The 18800-nt window shown below is 40.4% G+C and overlaps 1 protein-coding gene across 2 annotated transcripts; it reads right to left on the bottom strand.

The window, feature by feature from the left end:
- Positions 1–260: 260 nt before the first annotated feature.
- trarg1a (trafficking regulator of GLUT4 (SLC2A4) 1a) lies at positions 261–18571 on the bottom strand. Of its 2 annotated transcripts, XM_085380830.1 has the most exons (4): positions 18347–18571; positions 17571–17983; positions 6566–6692; positions 261–5948 (listed from the first exon to the last, which is right to left on the bottom strand). In XM_085380830.1, exons 2-4 carry the CDS (start codon positions 17973–17975, stop codon positions 5938–5940), a joined length of 543 nt encoding a protein of 180 aa, XP_085236956.1. In that variant the 5' UTR covers positions 17976–17983; positions 18347–18571; the 3' UTR covers positions 261–5937. The 2 variants fall into 2 exon arrangements, with proteins under 2 accessions (XP_085236956.1, XP_085236957.1); XM_085380831.1 differs by lacking the exons at positions 261–5948; positions 6566–6692 and adding an exon at positions 16007–16923 and having other exon boundaries at positions 17571–18571.
- Between the last annotated feature and the right edge of the window lie 229 nt (positions 18572–18800).

Below are 18800 nucleotides of genomic sequence, written 5' to 3'. Positions count from 1 at the left end.
ATATATATATATATATATATATATATATATAAAAATAAAATATGGTCTGTATCCTGATTGGGCATTATGACAGGAATAGCCTTTTCTTCATACTACAGCAGTCAGAAAAGATTGCCACCTGCCCATTAATATCTTACATCCTTTAAGGGGGAAATCCTGCGCTGAAGTCTAAGTATAGCTGAGAAGTGTGTACGTGCTGTTGGAGGACTGCAGAGGTGCAACTCCTGAATGTTTTAGCCACTCAACTAAGTGCTAGATTCTCTCAGAAGAGTCTTGCTACAGTAACTTCTGGCTAGCAAATTTCCTTATTAGAAGGAGCTAAGGTGTAAAGACAGAAATCTTGTCTCTTTTTTTGTGAACAAAGTGAATATTTAAAAAGCAGTTTAAGCATTTGAAACTAAGCCAGGCCTTTATTTGTGTGAGTGTGTGTGGTTGAAGAGACACACACACACACACACACAAATTCTCTCCTACTCTACAGTCTGTAGCTGTGGTGACCATGATAAATGGTGTTTGTGTTCCCTGAAGTCGAAGTGTGTATGCCCTATGTACAGGGCTTAGATACAATAAAAGCAACAACAGCTGTGCAATCCAATACAGGACTGCAGACAACAGCACCAGTGCAGAGTTGAATCAATACCTTCTTCTGTCAGTCTCAATGAAGACTGAACAATACACAAATATTACATTCACAAATGTACCACAGTGGATTTTTTTTCTTCTCTGTGGGAAAAGCCTTTTTTTTTTCTTTCTTTCTTTCTTTAGACGCCAGTCATGAGAAAAACACAGATGGTCACAGACATGCAAGAAAGTTGGGTGATTCAAAAAATTTAGTTTCATAGTCAGGCTGCCTGAATTTGGCTGTTGACTGACTGACCTCTAGTGCCACCACTAAAATTAACCTTTTAAGAAAATGCATTGATAATTAGTAGATAAATGGAATATGTTTTAGCTGTAAACGTCAAATTCTTGCCAGAATACAATAATAAAAGTGTCCCTTTACTTCTAAAACAATCATTGAGCAGATTTAAAGATGGCAACGGACCGGTAACCATGGCAATGGGCCGCCAACCATGGCAATGCGACGGTAACCATGGCAACGTGTCGGTAACCATGGCAACGCATGTAAACCATGCCATTGGGCCGGTAACCATAGCAACAGGCCGGTAACATCGCAACGGGCCGGTAACGATGGCAACACATGTAAACGCATGTTAACACGTCGGTAACCATGGCAACGTGTCGGTAACCATGGCGACACGTTGGTAACCACGGCAACGGGCAGTAACCATGGCAACGGGCCGGTAACCATGGCGACGGGCCGGTAGCCATGGCAACGGACCGGTAACGATGGCAATGCGTCGGTAACCATGGCAATGCATGTAAACCATGCCATTGGGCCGGTAACCCTGGCAATGTGTCGGTAACCATGGCAACGCATGTAAACCATGCCATTGGGCCGGTAACATGGCAACGGGCAGGTAACGATGGCAACGCATGTAAACGCATGTCAACACGTTGGTAACCATGGCAATGCGTCGATAACCATGGCAACGGACCGGTAACGATGGCAATGCGTCGGTAACCATGGCAACGCATGTAAACCATGGCAACAGGCCGGTAACCATGGCAACGGGCCGGTAACCATGGCAACGTGTCGGTAACCATGGCAACGCATGTAAACCATGCCATTGGGCCGGTAACATGGCAACGGGCAGGTAACGATGGCAACGCATGTAAACGCATGTCAACACGTTGGTAACCATGGCAATGCGTCGATAACCATGGCAACGGACCGGTAACCATGGCGAGGCATGTAAACGCATGCCAACGGACCGGTAACCATGGCAACAGACCGGTAACCATGGCGATGCATGTAAACGGATCGGTAACCATGGCGACACATGTAAACAGGCCGGTGACCATGGCGACGCATGTAAACGCATGCCAACGGATCGGTAACCATGGCAATGCATGTAAACGCATGCCAACTTACCGGTAACCATGGCAATGCACAAACAAGGGCAGTTAAGCTAAGTTCAAGTCAGCAGACAACGGAGCTAACTAGCAGCAGCTAGCTAGCCCAACTCAGCAGAGGTGTTCTCAGCGAGGTGAAGAGCGCAAGAACTGAGGGATGACTGTGATGACAGCGGCTATATGGGCAGGCGGGGCCGTCCGCGTGTCATCACACGTCATCTGCTTTAAAGGCGTGAATAAAGGTTTCTTTAGCCAGAACACGCGAGGGCGTGATATCCCATACTTATGTGTTGTACCGAGTGAATCGACTGAAAGGGAACTGTTTACATTCTGCTATCCCAGTATGAGTTCTTTGCAAAAAAAGAAAGAAAGAAAGGAAAACAGTGTACGGTTATACAGTTTATGTATGTATATTGTGAATTCTGTAGAAAGGAATGCTGTGTGTGTGTGTGTGTGTGTGTGTGTGTGTGTGTGAGACCCCCACAGCAGGAGGCCCTTCAATTAGCATCCGCCCTCGTTAGCACCGCGCTTTCATTTGAGGCCCAATCCCGCTGGTTTAATGGCCACGACGCCTCTCCCTTTCCACTGCATTCTTTCCAAATCACTTCCACCACCAGCAGGAAAAGACAGAGCACTGCAAACAACACACACACACACACACACACACACACACACACACACACACACACACACACACACACAGAGAGAGAGAAACAAACACACAGGAATAGTTGTCTGAGTGTTTCAACATGTGAGCGTCCATAATAACAACGGTACCAGACATAGGCTGTGTTTGTCTTTGTAGGGGGTAATGAGTGTGTGTTTGCTTGTTGACAGTGTATTTACACTCACTGAGAGAGAAAGCAGGAAGGATCAGAGGCTTTTATGTGCTGAATGGGTGGTTTTTCTTTGTTTTGGACTGCAGGTTAACCTGCAGCATCTTGAGCAGTGTTGGCCAACAATTATGTACAATCTGTGGCGCATACTGTGTGTTCTGAAGCAGCTTGTGGATTTCACACTTTGGTTCTATTTGTACTTTTTTTCTGATTCATATGCTTCATGATGCTTTCGCAACTCTGTGAAATTCTGCAATGTTTTTCTTTTTATTGTTGTAACATTGATTTTAAATCTAGGCGATGTGAGAAGCGTGTAGATCAACCTTTTTAGATCAACCCCAACCTTTTTTGCGCCACGAACCGGTTTGTGCCCGACAATATTTTCACGTACCGGCCTTTAAGGTGTCGCGGATGAATACAACAAAACAAAACTAGTACCGGTACCGAAAAAAAAGAAGATTTATTCATAGCACACGTGAAAAGACCCAGGAAAACAGAGTTAACGAAATAACTGCTTATTTAAGCAGTTATTTAACAAACGCAGGCAGACAAGGAAAATCTGAACTTGAGCTCTTTTATCTTCATTCAGTTGTCATCAGTTTCACACTGTACGTGTCTGTGTGTGTGTGTGTATATATACATCAATAGTGAATCTGTTCACATTGACAGACAGTAGGATGATTGTGAAAGGGTTTGGGAAGTTGGATCTGCTGAAGTCTCTGCATACAAAGTCTTGCTGCCCTACCGCAGTGATGACATGCATGTGTGTAGTGTTTGTGTGACCGAAACACAACTCCTTCCAAAAACGTGTGTGAGCTCGACACCTCCTGTGGTCCTCACCATGTAGGCAAACTGGGGTCTGACCCATAAAGGTCTAAGTGACAAATGGCCTGTATTTGTATAGCGCTTTACTTAGTCCCTAAGGACCCCAAAGTGCTTTACACTACATTCAGTCATTCACACACTGGTGATGGCAAGCTACATTGTAGCCACAGCTGCCCTGGGGTGCACTGACAGAGGCGAGGCTAACGGACACTGGCGCCACCGGGTCCTCTGACCACCTCCAGTAGGCAACGGGTGAAGTGTCTTGCCCAAGGACACAACGACCGAGACTGTCTGAACCGGGGCTCGAACCGGCAACCTTCCGATTACAAGACGAACTGCCAACTCTTGAGCCACGATCGCCGTTGCGATCAACATGTTGGTGTTTTTATTGATATAATTATTGGAATATTTACATTTATTTGAAACAACATGCTATCTATAGACTACAGACTCAGAAAGTTGCTAGCATGGCTGTGGTCAACACAATTCCTTGTGAATTGGAAGTTACCATGAGAAGGCACAACTTGGACCATGCATGGTAATGTTTATTCCTGACATGCAAAATGTACACCACAGAGAGGTGAACTGGCACATACAATATACTGGAAAGGAAACACATTAATACACGGAAATGAAGTGGAAAAGTTTGAACTGTTTTACTGACAGTTGGCTTCTGCTCGCCAATTGTTCCAGATGAAAAATGTAGATGTAAGAAAAACAGTAGGGCTGTCGCCTGCACTACGTAAACAGTAGGGCATCTTTGGATTTTGCTGCTTTCGGATGTTTTGCTAAAGTGACTTTTTGTACAACCACGAGTATGAACGGGGACTTGAAAGTCTGTTAACTCGACAGTTAGCAGTTGTACATCCTTTCACTGATGATGATGAGGACTTGGTAGTATCACTTTAGCAGCATAATATAGCTATAAGGTTTCACTTGTTTGAACTGTATGAGCAAGTGAAAACAAGCACTGCAACTTATCAAAATGAAAATGATACAAAATGTAAATTAACCCCGCCATCCAAATAACATTATTGCCCCCAAAATCTATCCAAATGATCTGAATAATGCAACATAGTGTTACTGAATTTTATCTCTGCTCACAAGCCTGGTACATGTCACTGTAACATGTTATATGTATCCACAGGCAGAACAATAAACTGCATCTCTTCGATAAAATTATGAATACAGACAATTTGTCAGGCTTGAACTTTACAGAATGCTTGTGTTTTTTGTTTAAATGCTTTTCATTGTTACTAAGTTAAACTTATAGACCCGCTCGTTGTTTAAAAAAAAAGAAGCATGCGTACATATTGCATATATATTTTCCTATATAAATACATTTTATACCAATACAACAAGCTGGAAAAAACATTCAGTGAAATAATCAGTGACATTTAACAGTCATTGTATAACAATGCCAATGGTGTAGAAAGGCAGCAAACACACGTGCACACGCACGCGTGCACGCACACACGTAAAATTAATTATAAGGGAATATGGTGAGGAGAAACAACACCTGAAGGTGTAGCTGAGACTAAGTCATGTTTGTGGTAAATAATTAGATGTACACAAAACAGTCTCACATGTGCAAACCTGCTAGTCTCTCAGACTCCTGGAAAAGGTAAGAAACATGGAAATAACAGTCAAAATGAAGGCAGAGGTTCGGTGATCTACATTCAGGCATGCACTTGGTCTTGTTTTTTTTTTGTTTTCAATGAAAAATTATAATAAATAAAAACAATTATGTCCCCTGCCCACTTTCACAAACCTTTGAGTTTCCACTGAGCATCCAGGTACTGACAAAGCAGCCACTATGACAGCCTTAGCAAACCCAGCACCGCTTGGCATACAAACATATAAAATGTACATATACAATGTATATATGTAATTTTTTTCTATCCACATTTCAAATATATTTGTAACTGTATATGCTTTGAATGCAAAAGATTCGATGAGGAATATATGAGGATTATATGCAGCTGTCCAAAGTTTGGCGACCAAACCCCAAATCCATTTTTCGAAAGAAGCTCCATCTCATACAGAGAAAGTCGCTCTCTCCTCATACACAGATTATTGTCTTCATTGAGAGAAGTCCATGTTCCACACTGGGAAACACACGGGGTTCCTTCTGACCACAAACAAATCTGCATTTTCTTCCTCCTCTGTTTTAACCTGACAGATTTACATCAGGATTTTCATTATTTTTGTCAAGCAAATGCTAACCAGATTCTAATACATGCATCTCTGAATGGTGTTTTTCATTTGTTTACTTGCTGAAAGATCATCTCTCGCGAGTTCATTTGGTAACTGTAAAAAAGGGAAAGAGAAGAAGTATGTTACACACTTATGATTGCAGCAAAAGTAAATGTAACACACACACAGATGTTGGCAAAGTTGAAAACAGGAAACACATCTGAAGCATGTCATTCTTTCTGTCTGTAAACAAGATCGCTTGAAAAATTTTGGATTCTGATTTCGATAAAACTTTGAGTGTAGAGGGGCCTTATCTTCAAGGTCAACTTAATGATTTATTGGTTGAAAATTGACAAAAAGCCTTATAAGAATTTAAAAGTTTTAGCGTTTGACCTCTGACCTCTCCTTCAAGATTGATATAAAAGTCAAAATGACAATAATGTAATCAATGTAAACATCTGTCATGCTACTCTTATCTCATTTTTACTGCACTACAAACTTCTTAACGTATGTTTAAAAAGAAGAAAGTAAACAAAATGAGTTACCAGGAACATTCTGCCGAGAGAGTGAGCTGCCTTGGCAGATGTTTCTTGGACTACCCTTCTGAGTAGATAGTTCCTCCTACAGCTACACTTTAAACCTCAATCTAAATCTCGGTGCAGCACACTGGACACCATCATGATAACATCACTGTCCTCAAAAATTTGTCCTGCTTGATTCAATGAATGTACCTGAAACTGAGACGTAGACTGTGATCATGACCACGCCCAAGACAATGGAGACGATACTGAGCAGACGAGCCAGTTTACCCAGCCTCTTGGCCCCGTCTATGTCCCCCGCCTGGAGACTGTTTCTGGACTGAGGACACACAAAAGCAGCAAGACTATTAAACAAATTTAATATATTAGGTAGTAGACCAAACATTTTTAGGAAGATCTGTCGAACCAGCCAAACCAAGGATACACTTAGGGTGGAGATTTTCATCTACATATTTATGAGTTCTTGGATAAAGCTAGAGATGCAAACAGTGATGTAGCAGGAACCCTATAAAGTATTATTTGTAATTAATCCAGTTCTTCCTCTAATTTCTTTATTTTTCCAGTTTGTGTAGGAAAAACTAATAAGACCAAGCAGCACTAAGACTTTGTGACTGCCCCAAAACCTGAGTTATTGCACCTGCACCTGAAGAACTCCAAATTGTTTGATTATTATCAATTTTGAACACCCTGAAACTACTGAACTAATCATCCTGGATCAGTCAGGCTCATCGATGGATTTTGCTGATCTGGTGTAATGTGATTTAACATTTAAAAAAAGAAATAGGTGATTAAAAAAAACCTTTATTAACTCACGAACATACACAAGTCTTCACACACATTGAGTGTAAGGTGTGAAATTCAAGATACATATAAACCATTGCTCACTGAGCTTATGTACTAAAGTGCAATGCTTTTCCCATTTATGGGTGAAACAAATGTGAAAAGTTCTTGAAAAATGTCCAGATTAGTACATATTTTACACTGAAAACATAAAACACCCGTATGTTCTCCAGAGCTGGTTTTTCTTTCGGCATATACACTGAAGCGCTGAGGTGTACCAATAATTATTCACACTCTAACCTGTGGCTCTTTGAAAAGTCTAACCCTCAAAAGTTTTCATGGGGACAATGTAGTTAGGCAGCATCAGATGGTAGTCTGTAGAATGACTTTGGACACCAAGAACAAGTAGAAGTGAGTTGAGACAAGCTCTGGGTGGTGGGGAAAAGTTACTGGTGTTTGGGGTATCTTCTGGGCAGACGACACAGGACAAAGAGACTTGGTGGTGGAAAGAGGAAGTGCAAGAAAACACTCAAAGGTTAGTGAAGAAACAGTGGGATAGTCAGGAAGATGAATGAAGTGCACAGAGTACTGGAGGCTAATAATATAAAAAAGAGAGGTGGCAAAGCCAAAGGAAAGCAGGCAGGGGTCTCTGTGGACTCTGTGGAGCCTGGACAGGTGGAGGTATGCTCTGGAGAGAAAAGGAATGAAAGTCAGTAGTAGCAAACAGAATACGTGTGTGTGAATGAGAGAGTGGCAGGTGGAAAGATGAAAATGTAAAGAGTATCAAAGTCAAAGGGAAAGTTTACAAGATGGTAGTGAGACCTGCTGTGGCACTGACAAAGAGACCATGATGGACAGGGTTAGAAATGATTATGTCAGAGTGACATCTCACAGTGCTTTGGAAACAATGTTAGAGGCAAAGCTGTGATGGTTTTGACATGTGCAGAGAAGGGATCGTGGCTTTACTGGACAAATGATGAAGTTCCTGGCCGGAGGAAAATACTGAAGCAGCTCTTCAAGAGTTACACTTTAAAATATTTATCATATAGTTAATCAATACTTATTTTAAAAAGAAATTGATAAACATGCAGCACAGTAATGTTGACTTGTGAAATGCAGAGAGTAATTCATTTCAACTGTAAACGGGCAAATCTCATGCCGGCAGATTGGGACTGATGGAAGAATGTGACTTGCAGAGCCAATTGGATGGAGTCGGTGAGTGCAGCAGTATGAAGGGGTTGTATATCATTTTAATGCTGAACGTATATTGCTTTGCTTGTACACTGCAGATACGGAGACAGAGTGATTCATGCGTATGTGTGAAAGGTGTGATGGATGGGAATTCTCAGCCTTCTGCATTGCTTTTATGTGAGTCACCCCAAAGATCAAATCTCCTGTTACTGATGTCTCAGGCTTTTCATTGGATTGGCAGGGTTTTTTAACAGTGTATGTTTTTATTTTGTGAAAGGGAATCCACACAAAGGAACACTGCTCTTCACGGTATTGCAGCATGTACATGCACACATCAGATAAAAAATCTTATGTTGCTGTTTTTCATTTATTTAGTCATAAAACAAAATTTCATCATGTGTGTGTTTTGCCTATAGTTTACATATATCACTCCAAGTATTTGCTCTATAACTTAACAAGTTTCACTTGAGTACTAGAGCAACTAAACAACCTGATCAACCTGAATGGAGATGGCGTTTAAATACTTCAGCAGGTGTCCAGGATGAGTCTTTTCAAAGCAGAGGTGATAAAACAGAAATTGGAACTCTCACCAAAACTTATCTGGTATTAGAAGAAAGAAAGTGCTGCCCTACTGTCCTAAGACTAAAATACATATAAGCTCTACACAGGTTGGAGTTACAGATATAAAAATACGAAAAGTTAAAAAACAAAAACAAAACAAAGAAATTCATCAGTTTGACAGTTTAACTACACTATCGTATTCCTCAAAAGATTTTTCCCCATTTTACATATGAAAGTTCAAATGCTTTAAATATAAACGGCATTGTGTGTATGAAAGTGTTAATAAAACAAATATAATTAACACTGACTGAAATTAAAAGCATTTTCATTAGAATTAAAAGTAAGAGGTGATTTGCAGGTAGAAGAAGGATCATGACTCAGTCCATGTGTGACTGCAGCAATGAAACCTGCCTACACCTGAGTTTAGCAGCGATTGAGAACTTCATGCTTCATAAGAGAATTTCAGGAAGTAATCCACTATTCTTAATTTCACATTACCCTCACAATTTAGTTTGAAATCATGCTATGGTGTCTCTGTTTTCTTGCTTCATTCAGTCACTGAATACTGAAGAAATAGAGTGTTGGGGGTTAGGTGGGAACTGCCTCAAATTCAGATTGAATTACAGAGTAGTTCCCCTGATTACTAACTTGTTACTCCATCGTCTCACTCCCGTGAGATGCTCTGCCTCCAGGCTGTCTGGTAGTAAGATACTACTGTGCACTAGTACACGTGGGTTTGGGACAGTGCAACCTTAGGATAGAGTGGAAAACTACTTTTAAATATGGCATTCATCTCTTCTTTTAATAATGCCTGATGTTTGGGAAATAATAACAACAACCGAGCTCATGATATACTTTCAAAGCAGAATGTCTTCACATTCTTGCATGATAAAGGATTTCAGCTGCCCAGTGCATAATGAACTCAATATTAAGAAGATGAGGAAGTGGTACTAGGCATGGGTGAAATATGAATGTTTTGGATTATTAAAGATGCAGGAAAAAAAGGAGAAATAAATTAAATACACAGCGCTTAACAAATTTATTAGGCCAAAACAGCTGCTCTAAGTTAACAGCTCTGGTAATTATGAAAATTATGTTTTTCTTAGTTGTAGATGCAAAGATGAAATGCACTGATGGTAGTTTTTTGAGATCTTTCTGAGAAAAGCTCACGTCTGCTTTTAAGGAGGACCTTGGGACCATGTGATGAAAAATGTACATTTGTCAGAATTTTACATTGACAAATATTCTTCTTACCCCTTCAAACTTGAACCGTTAAATAATTGCCAATAAATGGAGAATTTATTAAATCTCCTGACATTTATAAAAAGATGAAATTTGCAATAATTTGCAAAAAACAAAGTTTAGCAAATATGATAGCTACACCTGGCAAAGAATTACTTCTTAAAAGTGTATTATCCAATATATTTGTATTTTTTAGGGAAAAAAAAAATCACACTGAAATGTTGAAGTCTCAAAAACTGTATGTATCAAATATAATACACTAGTCTGTTATGGGGTTAAATTACTGACTGATTTGCTCACACAGTTTATCGCAGCTTCACAAACGCCTCCCAATTTTTAATTCTAAAAGGCTCAAACTCAACTTTTGACAGATGCTGCATCGCAATTAAAACAAAGATATTTCAATATAATGCAATTGCTTTAAAACAGTCACCTAATATAATGTACTCCTATATCCTGCATGGTAAGAAACGTAATCACAAAAACTATTTAACTGGACGATTATTTCTAGGATTTATTTAAATTTGATCAAATCTAAATATCTACTACATGCAATGTCTCATCCCACAATCCAGGCTCATGACAGTAAAACAAAAACATTACTTTTTTTTTTTTTTTAACTCTCACTCACTCACTCTTTCACAGGGACACACTCCATCTTCTTGCTCTGAGGACTGCAATGTGAAGCTATGGTGCAAAGTCCCGCTGGAGCCTGTATTGATCTTTTCTCATAGAGAAAAGCAGCATCAGCACCTTAAATCAATGGAAGTCCCTTTCAGAAAACACAGCCTATTTGGCCAGCTTGGAGAGAAACCATCAATGGAGAATGGAGGTGATTTAAAAAGATGATATTTTACTTGCATAATGATAATAAGAAAGTAAAAAGAAACAAAGGAAGGCAATGTCAGCACTCTCATTTGGACCTAGTCTTGTTGGATGTTACCTTTGAGACCTGCGAGAGGTTTTCATTTGTGTTTGTGAATATCTGTGTGTAGTGAAAGGGAGGCACCCTTTGCTTCACTGAATCACGCCTGTATTGATTCACAGCACGACTACGGGTCATATTTGTTTTCAGAATGGGAAATTCTACCCTAATTGTAGTGTTCATTGTGCTGCCTTTGTACACACACACACGCACACTCGTTCTCTCTAATGTGTTCAAATGTTCAGCAGACAAGTGTGGGTGGTAGTAAGTCAGTAAGTGCTTCTTTTCTCACTTGCCATTAATAATGGAGAACCAACAGCAGCCATGGTGGAACGCAGAAGTGTACAGTGAGAGGATGTTTTCTTCTATGAGCAAATCTGTCGTTTTCCAGGTTTATACATTATGTCTTTCAAAACTTTTAGATTATAATCCCCAAATGAATTTGTACGAGGCTTTTGCAGGGTTTTTTGTTTTGGTATGTTAAGTTAAATCACATTGGTCCGGTGAGGGATAAAGAACATCGCAGTCTCTCGGAAGCGGCTAGCAAGGCTTTTAGACTTTTTACAGAAAATGCCCATTAAAATTTCAAACCACCCATGCGACCAAATGATCAAACCTTCCAGAGCTATGATGGCACAATACCTATTCTAGCTATAAAATGCATTGTAGCTGATGGTTACATACGATTTTACTTGTGTTTATATATTTGCTTGTGAATTCAAACAAACTAACAGAGTGCTAATGCTTTTAAAGACTAGACCATCATAGTATAAACCTTTATCCATTGGCAGATCATTTATAAGTGAACCACTGCCAGGCATATTTAAATAACTCAGAGTCAGGTTTCATCGTTTAGTTCATAGCACAGTGCACTATCATCGGGATAATGTATGCTATTATTAGCAATCTGTTTGTTAAACCAAACACAGTTTATCGATATACAATTCAACTACAAAAACAAAACAGAAATGGGCTATTTGTACTAAAAAAGGGCAAACACTCACCACAGGTGAGATTTCTAAAGCAAAGAGTTGTCTAGTTACACCGCTGTCATTATCTAATGTGATGCAAATCACACAATGAAAAGTAAGTTTAGCATCTGTTACTTAGCAATTGGAATGCACAGCTTAAGCTGGTGCAAATGCCATTATTACAACTTTTTTTTTGCAGGTAGTTAATCACAAATTAATGTGCTGAAGCGATTTCTGTTGCATTTGTCCAGATTTTGCTAATAAAATGAAGAATAGGTTTTACTGAAACATTTGTAAGCTCACATGCAAATACGATATATAAGGACAATATGAAGGTCCATTGAAAATATTTGGGTGTTGGCTGCCTTTTATTCCATTGTCTGTCGAGATGATCCCACACTGCTTCAGTAGTGTTGCAGTTGGGACTCTAGGGGAAGGTTAGTCCATGACTGATAGAGTTCCAATGTGTGTTTTTCTATCCAGGTATGATTTTACTGCACTGGAAGTGTTTGCGACCATTGTCATGCTGAAAATTGAAGCTATCACCAATCAGATGATTTGCAGATGGTATTGCATTAGGTATTAACATCTGATGGCACTTCTCTGTGTTTACAATTGTATCAATTAAGCACCTTGAGGCAACAGTTGTTGTCATTTATATAAATAAAAATAAATGTAATCAATTTTGTCAAGATTTCCAACACCACTGGCTGATAGGCAGCTCCAAACCATGACAGAACCTCCACCATGTTTTACAGATGGCTGTAGACACTCACTGTCGTATCTCTCTCCTGACCTCTTCTGCACATCCTGATTTCACATTTGGATTCACCACTCCACTCCACTGTTGCCACTGATTTTTCAGTACAGTTTTTGTACAATTTGGCATACCTCAGCCCTTTGTCCCAGTATCCCTTCATCAACAATGCCTTCTTGCCAGAAGAAGACAGTCCCTTCCACTGAGACCATCTCGTGAGTCTTCAGTGAACATCTGGGCCTTCAGATCAACTGGAGGGCCAGATGCATCTCTCAGGTCCTGTCAGGCTGGATCTTTTCCCCTATTAAGGACATGGCATTCAGATAACTTTATCTTCTGAAGATTCTTATTCTTTTGTTCTCCACTTCAAAATACAATTTATGTGTGTTGTCGCAGGCTGCTAGTAACAAAGTGCCTGAAGATACAGTTCTTTGCGTAGAGACAACACTGATTCATCCCCTAACTTATCATGTCTTTTTATGTTTGAATGAGTCATAGGTCAGTGTTAAGTGGCCTAACAAAAACATTCCTCTCAATATAGTGAGGTAGAAGCACTGGAATGAAAATGAATGGAAAAACAGCTAAAGAAACTTCTGGACCTTCTGGAAGGCTGGAGAACTATCATACGAGAAAGTCTTGTTCTTTGGAGGCAAAATAGAAAGAAAAGAGGGGTGGCTCAAGATTTCTGTACAATATTGTAAATAAAATGTCCCAATATTATAATTAAAACAAGTGAAGATGCATTCATTTTTAATATTAAATCATCGAGTAGTGGGATTTGAAGATTTTAAAAGCTCCTATATTATCAAATAAGCCACTCATATAGCTAGTGGCCCTTATGCTGGTAAGTGCTCTGTACTATACTTGTACTCAAAACATGACTTTCTATGCATTCAGTTGTATTATTCAGTGGATGATCACATTGTAGCATTCATTGATTTAAAATGATAAATGAGTTGTAGCACACGGCTTTTCTTTTTTCTCTGTAACACTCTGATGAGCTCACATTGGGTAAGAACAGTGTTAAATGCTCTCTGATGGTGACTGCAGCACTTGACTGCTAATAAGATCTCATTTACCTACACACACACACACACATACACACACAAACAAAGCCATCCCGCCAGTGCAGCATTGTGAGACCATATTTTACAGGCAAATCTGCAGCACATGCAGTAATGCTCCTGCAGTTTGGGCATTCCCATTACTGGGATAGGCTAGTGCGCACTGTAAAAACCTATTACCCCAACCTCTCCAGTAACCATAATTGACTGCGTATCTTCAACGTTTGCCAGCCGCAAGTCCTTCCCACCAAGCATCTGTCAGAGATCTTTGGCGGCAGCCAGCTGGAAGTTGGCTTTTATGTGCTCCTACTGCTGAAAGTAGTGGGAGATGATGATGGATGTAACTGTTCCTGCTGTTAGCAATGCACCATCTACAGTGTGGAAAGATGCTGACGCTTTTACAAGGGTAAATGGGACCAACACAGATGGATACTTTTACCTGTTTAAGCGATTAAAAGATGGATATACATCTTACTTAATGTTTGCACTGTCTACATACACAAAAATGTGTATTTTCTTAAATTCTGTGATATAGTTTATGTTTTGCATAATAGCAGAATCTACTGAAGTCTGCATTTACAGTTAGACACAGACAATTACACGAGTTTTGATTGTATTTAAAGCTGGAGCTGGAGACAGGTGTGTGATCTAAAAACAAAACACCTGGATATATTTGTATCCACTCCTATATTTGCGTTTCTTTCCAGCTCTGTTTGAGGTTTGAAAGATTCCTGGGGTAAATATTTGGGTCTGTTGCAGCTCAGTTTTGTGTCGAACAGGCTGGAATACTGTGGATTTGTCAAAGCTTTGTTGCTTGAATCTGCTGCTAAAAACAGCTGTATTTCTGAAGAACTAAAGCAATGAGCTGAAACAGGCTTAAATGCCACTTAGAGCTACGGGACAGTGCCACAGATACTGCTGCTTATCACTCTGATCACATTACACAGCCATTTTTGAGCCATTGCTTAGCTACAAATGTTGATTGCGTACTATACTTATAAAACAAAAGCTATATGGTTTACATCAGGTTTTAATTGAATACACAGCACACAGCACAGTTAATGTTACATAATAGCACGACTGTTAAGCACAAACCCTCTTGGCATGAAATGAAAGTCTGAATCCAGATCACTGGAAGCTAAAGGCTCATCAATAATGCAAGTGACCACCAACTGTGGCATTTCATATCAGGCTACCCCTTAAGATGGTCTTTTTTGATCTTTCTGTCTTTCTGTGAATGAATTTCTAAAGTCTGTTCAGCTTCCTCTGACACCTCCCCATTGATACCATTTTAAAAGTTGCTCTTTTTTTTTATCTGACTTTCCAGCAATATCCATTTCACAGTGGATGATGAGTAGCGAATACTGGCACTTAGCACTAATCTGGCACTCCAAAGCTGTATCGTGTGGTATCAACCACATTACTTTTGATTCATCTGCTCACAAGTGAGCGTTGTACACCTCTGTTTTTCCTGTTCTGACTCACTCGCACTTATCTGACTGTGCTATCTGATTCAGCTTCTTCTAATCAAGTGATAGGAACTACTTTATGGCTATTTGCTGTCTCTCTCATGCCCATCTGCCCTTGTAGCGAATGATGTTTTGATCTTCTTTGGGAGGCCCATATCCCCTTTCCTTACCCCCCAGGAAAGAGAGAGGATGTTGATCGCTGCTACTGAGCTGGCTAACTGCTGCAATCTGCCCTCTGCAGAGAAACTAAATTGACTTCTCTCGCCTTCTATTGAGTTAGTGGCCAGCTCCAGTTTCTTCCTCCTTCGCTTTTCTCTCTTCTGCCCTCTGTGAAAACCTCCCTCTGCCACACTTTCTCTCTGTCTCTCTCTCTCTCTCTCTCTCTCTCACACACACACACACACACACACACACACACACACACACACACACACTCTCTCTCTCTCTCTCTCTCTCTCTCTCTCTCTCTCTCTCTCTCTCTCTCAATGCCATTAGCCAGCAACCGACTTGTGAATGTCAGTGGGTTCGTGATGATGGCTCAGGGAAGTACAGGCTGTCTTGTGGATACCGTCTGATATTCCCCTTGGTGTGTAGTCCCCGCAAGAGTGATATTACAGAACTAATGGCTTACTGCATTTCCTCTGCTTTGTTTCTCTGTAGATCTGAGAATTGGCTACTGGACAGTGTCAGAAGTAAAGTGCGCTGAAAAACACAAATGGCTTGAAACTAAGGAGCCGTCAGCCACCAGGAGTTAAAATCGTGACACAGGGAAGTTATGACTGATGGCGCTAAAAGAGTTCTGCTAGAATGGTTCCAGATACTTACTGCAAAGGTCCGTCATAGGCTGTTTGTGTCTGTACTGCTCAAGAACAGCAGTTTGCCTTTCTCTACACTTACAGTGCAGAACACATTAGATATTATGGCTAACAACACACTTTGCTAAGCTCTATTGTGGCTGTTACAGAGCTTGAAGAGCCTATATACATACGATTTGTAGTTTACAAGCCTTTTTTCTTATTTTAGATGTTTTATTGTAAATGTGGAAAAGAGTAAAAATATAGTAAATATAGCTGTGGTAATTTAGGCAGGAATTTGATACAGTTTCAACATATTGGTAGAGAAGAATATATACATACATAAAATTTTTGACCTTCACACTATGTTCTGTTTATGAATTACTTTATTTCAAAAGTTGTGTGTGTATATCACATGGAGGCAAATTTACATACGTGATTTAAATATACCAAGCTTTTTGAAATGTGTGTAAACACTGGACTTCCTGCTGATTGCCAGACAAATTATGTGAATGATGCCATTTTTAAATAAACACAAGCATCTTTCTTTGCATTATGCATTATGCACTTTTATAAGCTCATATGTGCAGCACACACTGGTACTGATGTATCTTTGAGAGATATAGGCATAGTATTGTGTAAAAAAACAATACTAAAAAGCAGAGCCTCAAACAACAGCTCCACCATCTTCGCTCCAGACCTCACTGCAGAGGGAGACAGCAGGAAAGTGCATCCTCAGCATCACAGATCAGTTACATGTGCTGCGTTTTGGAATGCAGCCCATACAAAGGTCTATCTGCAAAAACACAACATTTTATTTACAATTCTGTAATGCCATATCTGACTGAAGTAGCTTTAGTGTCTTAGCTGCACCCTTAAATTTCCTGTGAAGGGATACATCAAGTATCAGCCCCTCTGAAGCAGACCATCTGGCAGCTGAGTGGAAGCAGCCAGCGTGAGATCATTTAAAGCCTCAGCAATAGTGAAAGATAATGAGGCACTGAGTGTTCTGTGTGTATAAGTCAGTTTTTCACATACATTTGCACTTCTGTTATTTATATATATATTCAAAAATTTAAAACCTTTAAGTGTAAAAGTGTCAGAAACTCTTTTAAATTGTCATCCAAGCTCTGCTAAATGGTCTTTCTGTCTAAAATTAATATGACCATTCACCCAAACGCAAATGTGGTTCTTAGTTAGGGATAATAGCCATACTTTTAAAAAAAAAGCTTCCTTCATATATCAAAAGGCTGTAAAGGTAAAGGGCATTCTCAAATATAAAATGAGCCTTAACTGCAAGAAGCAGTGATGGAATCTCAAGAGCCCAGTCCTCTTTTGTTCCAAGATCTTAATTTACTTAGCCTAATAGCACTGTCCCATCATGTGCACCAGCAATAACATATTTAGGGGTTTTAACACTTGACGAGGCAACAAGATGCTCACCATGATGGAGTACACCAGTGCCACGATGCTGATGGGCCAAACGGGGCAAATGCAGGAGATGATGACCAGGATGAGGTAATCCCGGGGCTTCGGGGTCTCCTGGACTGCGTTGCCGGTGGAGGAGCGGCTCAGACTCGCCTTGGAAGGGGAGAGAGGGGCGGAGGCGGCCAGCTGCCCGGTGGAGCCCGATCTCACGGAGACGCTGTGGCCGTTCTCCTCGGCTTCCAGACCCTTGTCGCTGCCCACGTTGACCGTGAAGGAGGTGGACATGTTCATCTGGTTCCCTCCAGGCTCAGTGGTCACTGCAAGTAGTTTCTCAGTTTCCTGGAAGTCTGGCGGCGGAGCGCCTCCTCCGCCCTCACCCAAACTGGATCTCTGGAAGTTGGCATCCGTGTTGATCGCCATGTTCACCTCTCAGTTAGAAAGATATATTTATATATTTATAAATTTGTGAAAATAAATATCTGTTAAAAATGTCTTAAGATTGATTACAAAACAGTGAATGACGGCACTTTGACTAGTCAAATTTTCGTTTTTACAACAAATCTCTAAAGCTGAGATCAACTTTGATAACGAAGAAGCTGACACGCCGAGGTGCGGTGGACGGCTTCAAATTAGATTATCTGAAAGGCGGAGAGATTTGATGGAAAAACTTCCTAAAAGCAACGAATAAAATCAGATGAAAGCAGCCTGACTCCTGTAAACATCATTTTCCTCCTTCGATCACTTGTCTTGTGTTCACACCCGACACTTGAGTCATTTCAAAAGGAGCTCACAGCACAAACCGTCCCTCCTCTTTGACACATCCAGATCAGTGAGAGGAGCTTCTGTCACCCATGCAGATCTAGATCCAGTCCCACCACTTGAGCCTGTGTCTGTTTGTTCTTGCAGAAGTAGCTTCAAGGGTTTCCTTCTCCTTTCATAAAAAAGAAAGATCAAAGTCAGACGTGATTTTCGAAGCAGACCCCCCCAAAATCGGACACTTTCTCCTCCTCTGTCTCCAGGAACACAGCCACTGCACTCTACTTGGGACCAGTGTCATGTTAACGCATTTAAACAGGGCACTTCCGGCGACGATGCACAAAATAAAACTCGAGCGTTCTCAACAAAAAGCCAGTAAGGGAAAATAAACGAGTTCATCCTAACTGGTTGTACTGGCATCATGTAGGTTATTTATTTATTTTACTACGTCAGTAACAGACAAAAAACCCCTTTTTTTGTCTTTTTTTT

Source organism: Rhamphochromis longiceps, linkage group LG14 (assembly GCF_057381845.1).
Source record: "Rhamphochromis longiceps isolate RC_006_pf linkage group LG14, R_longiceps_female_GT1.1, whole genome shotgun sequence".
Lineage (NCBI taxonomy): Eukaryota > Metazoa > Chordata > Actinopteri > Cichliformes > Cichlidae > Rhamphochromis > Rhamphochromis longiceps.
Note: the sequence above shows the minus strand (reverse complement) of the source record. Positions and strands in the feature narration are given on the sequence as shown.

Bases quoted from the DNA above. Each gene is read 5' to 3' on its own strand.
- trarg1a (XM_085380830.1), bottom strand. From the start codon at position 17,975: ATGGCGATCAACACGGATGCCAACTTCCAGAGATCCAGTTTGGGTGAG. The intron at 6,693-17,570 runs GTGAGCATCTTG...GTGTGTCCTCAG, and splicing joins CACTGGTGTACTCCATCATG to TCCAGAAACAGTCTCCAGGC.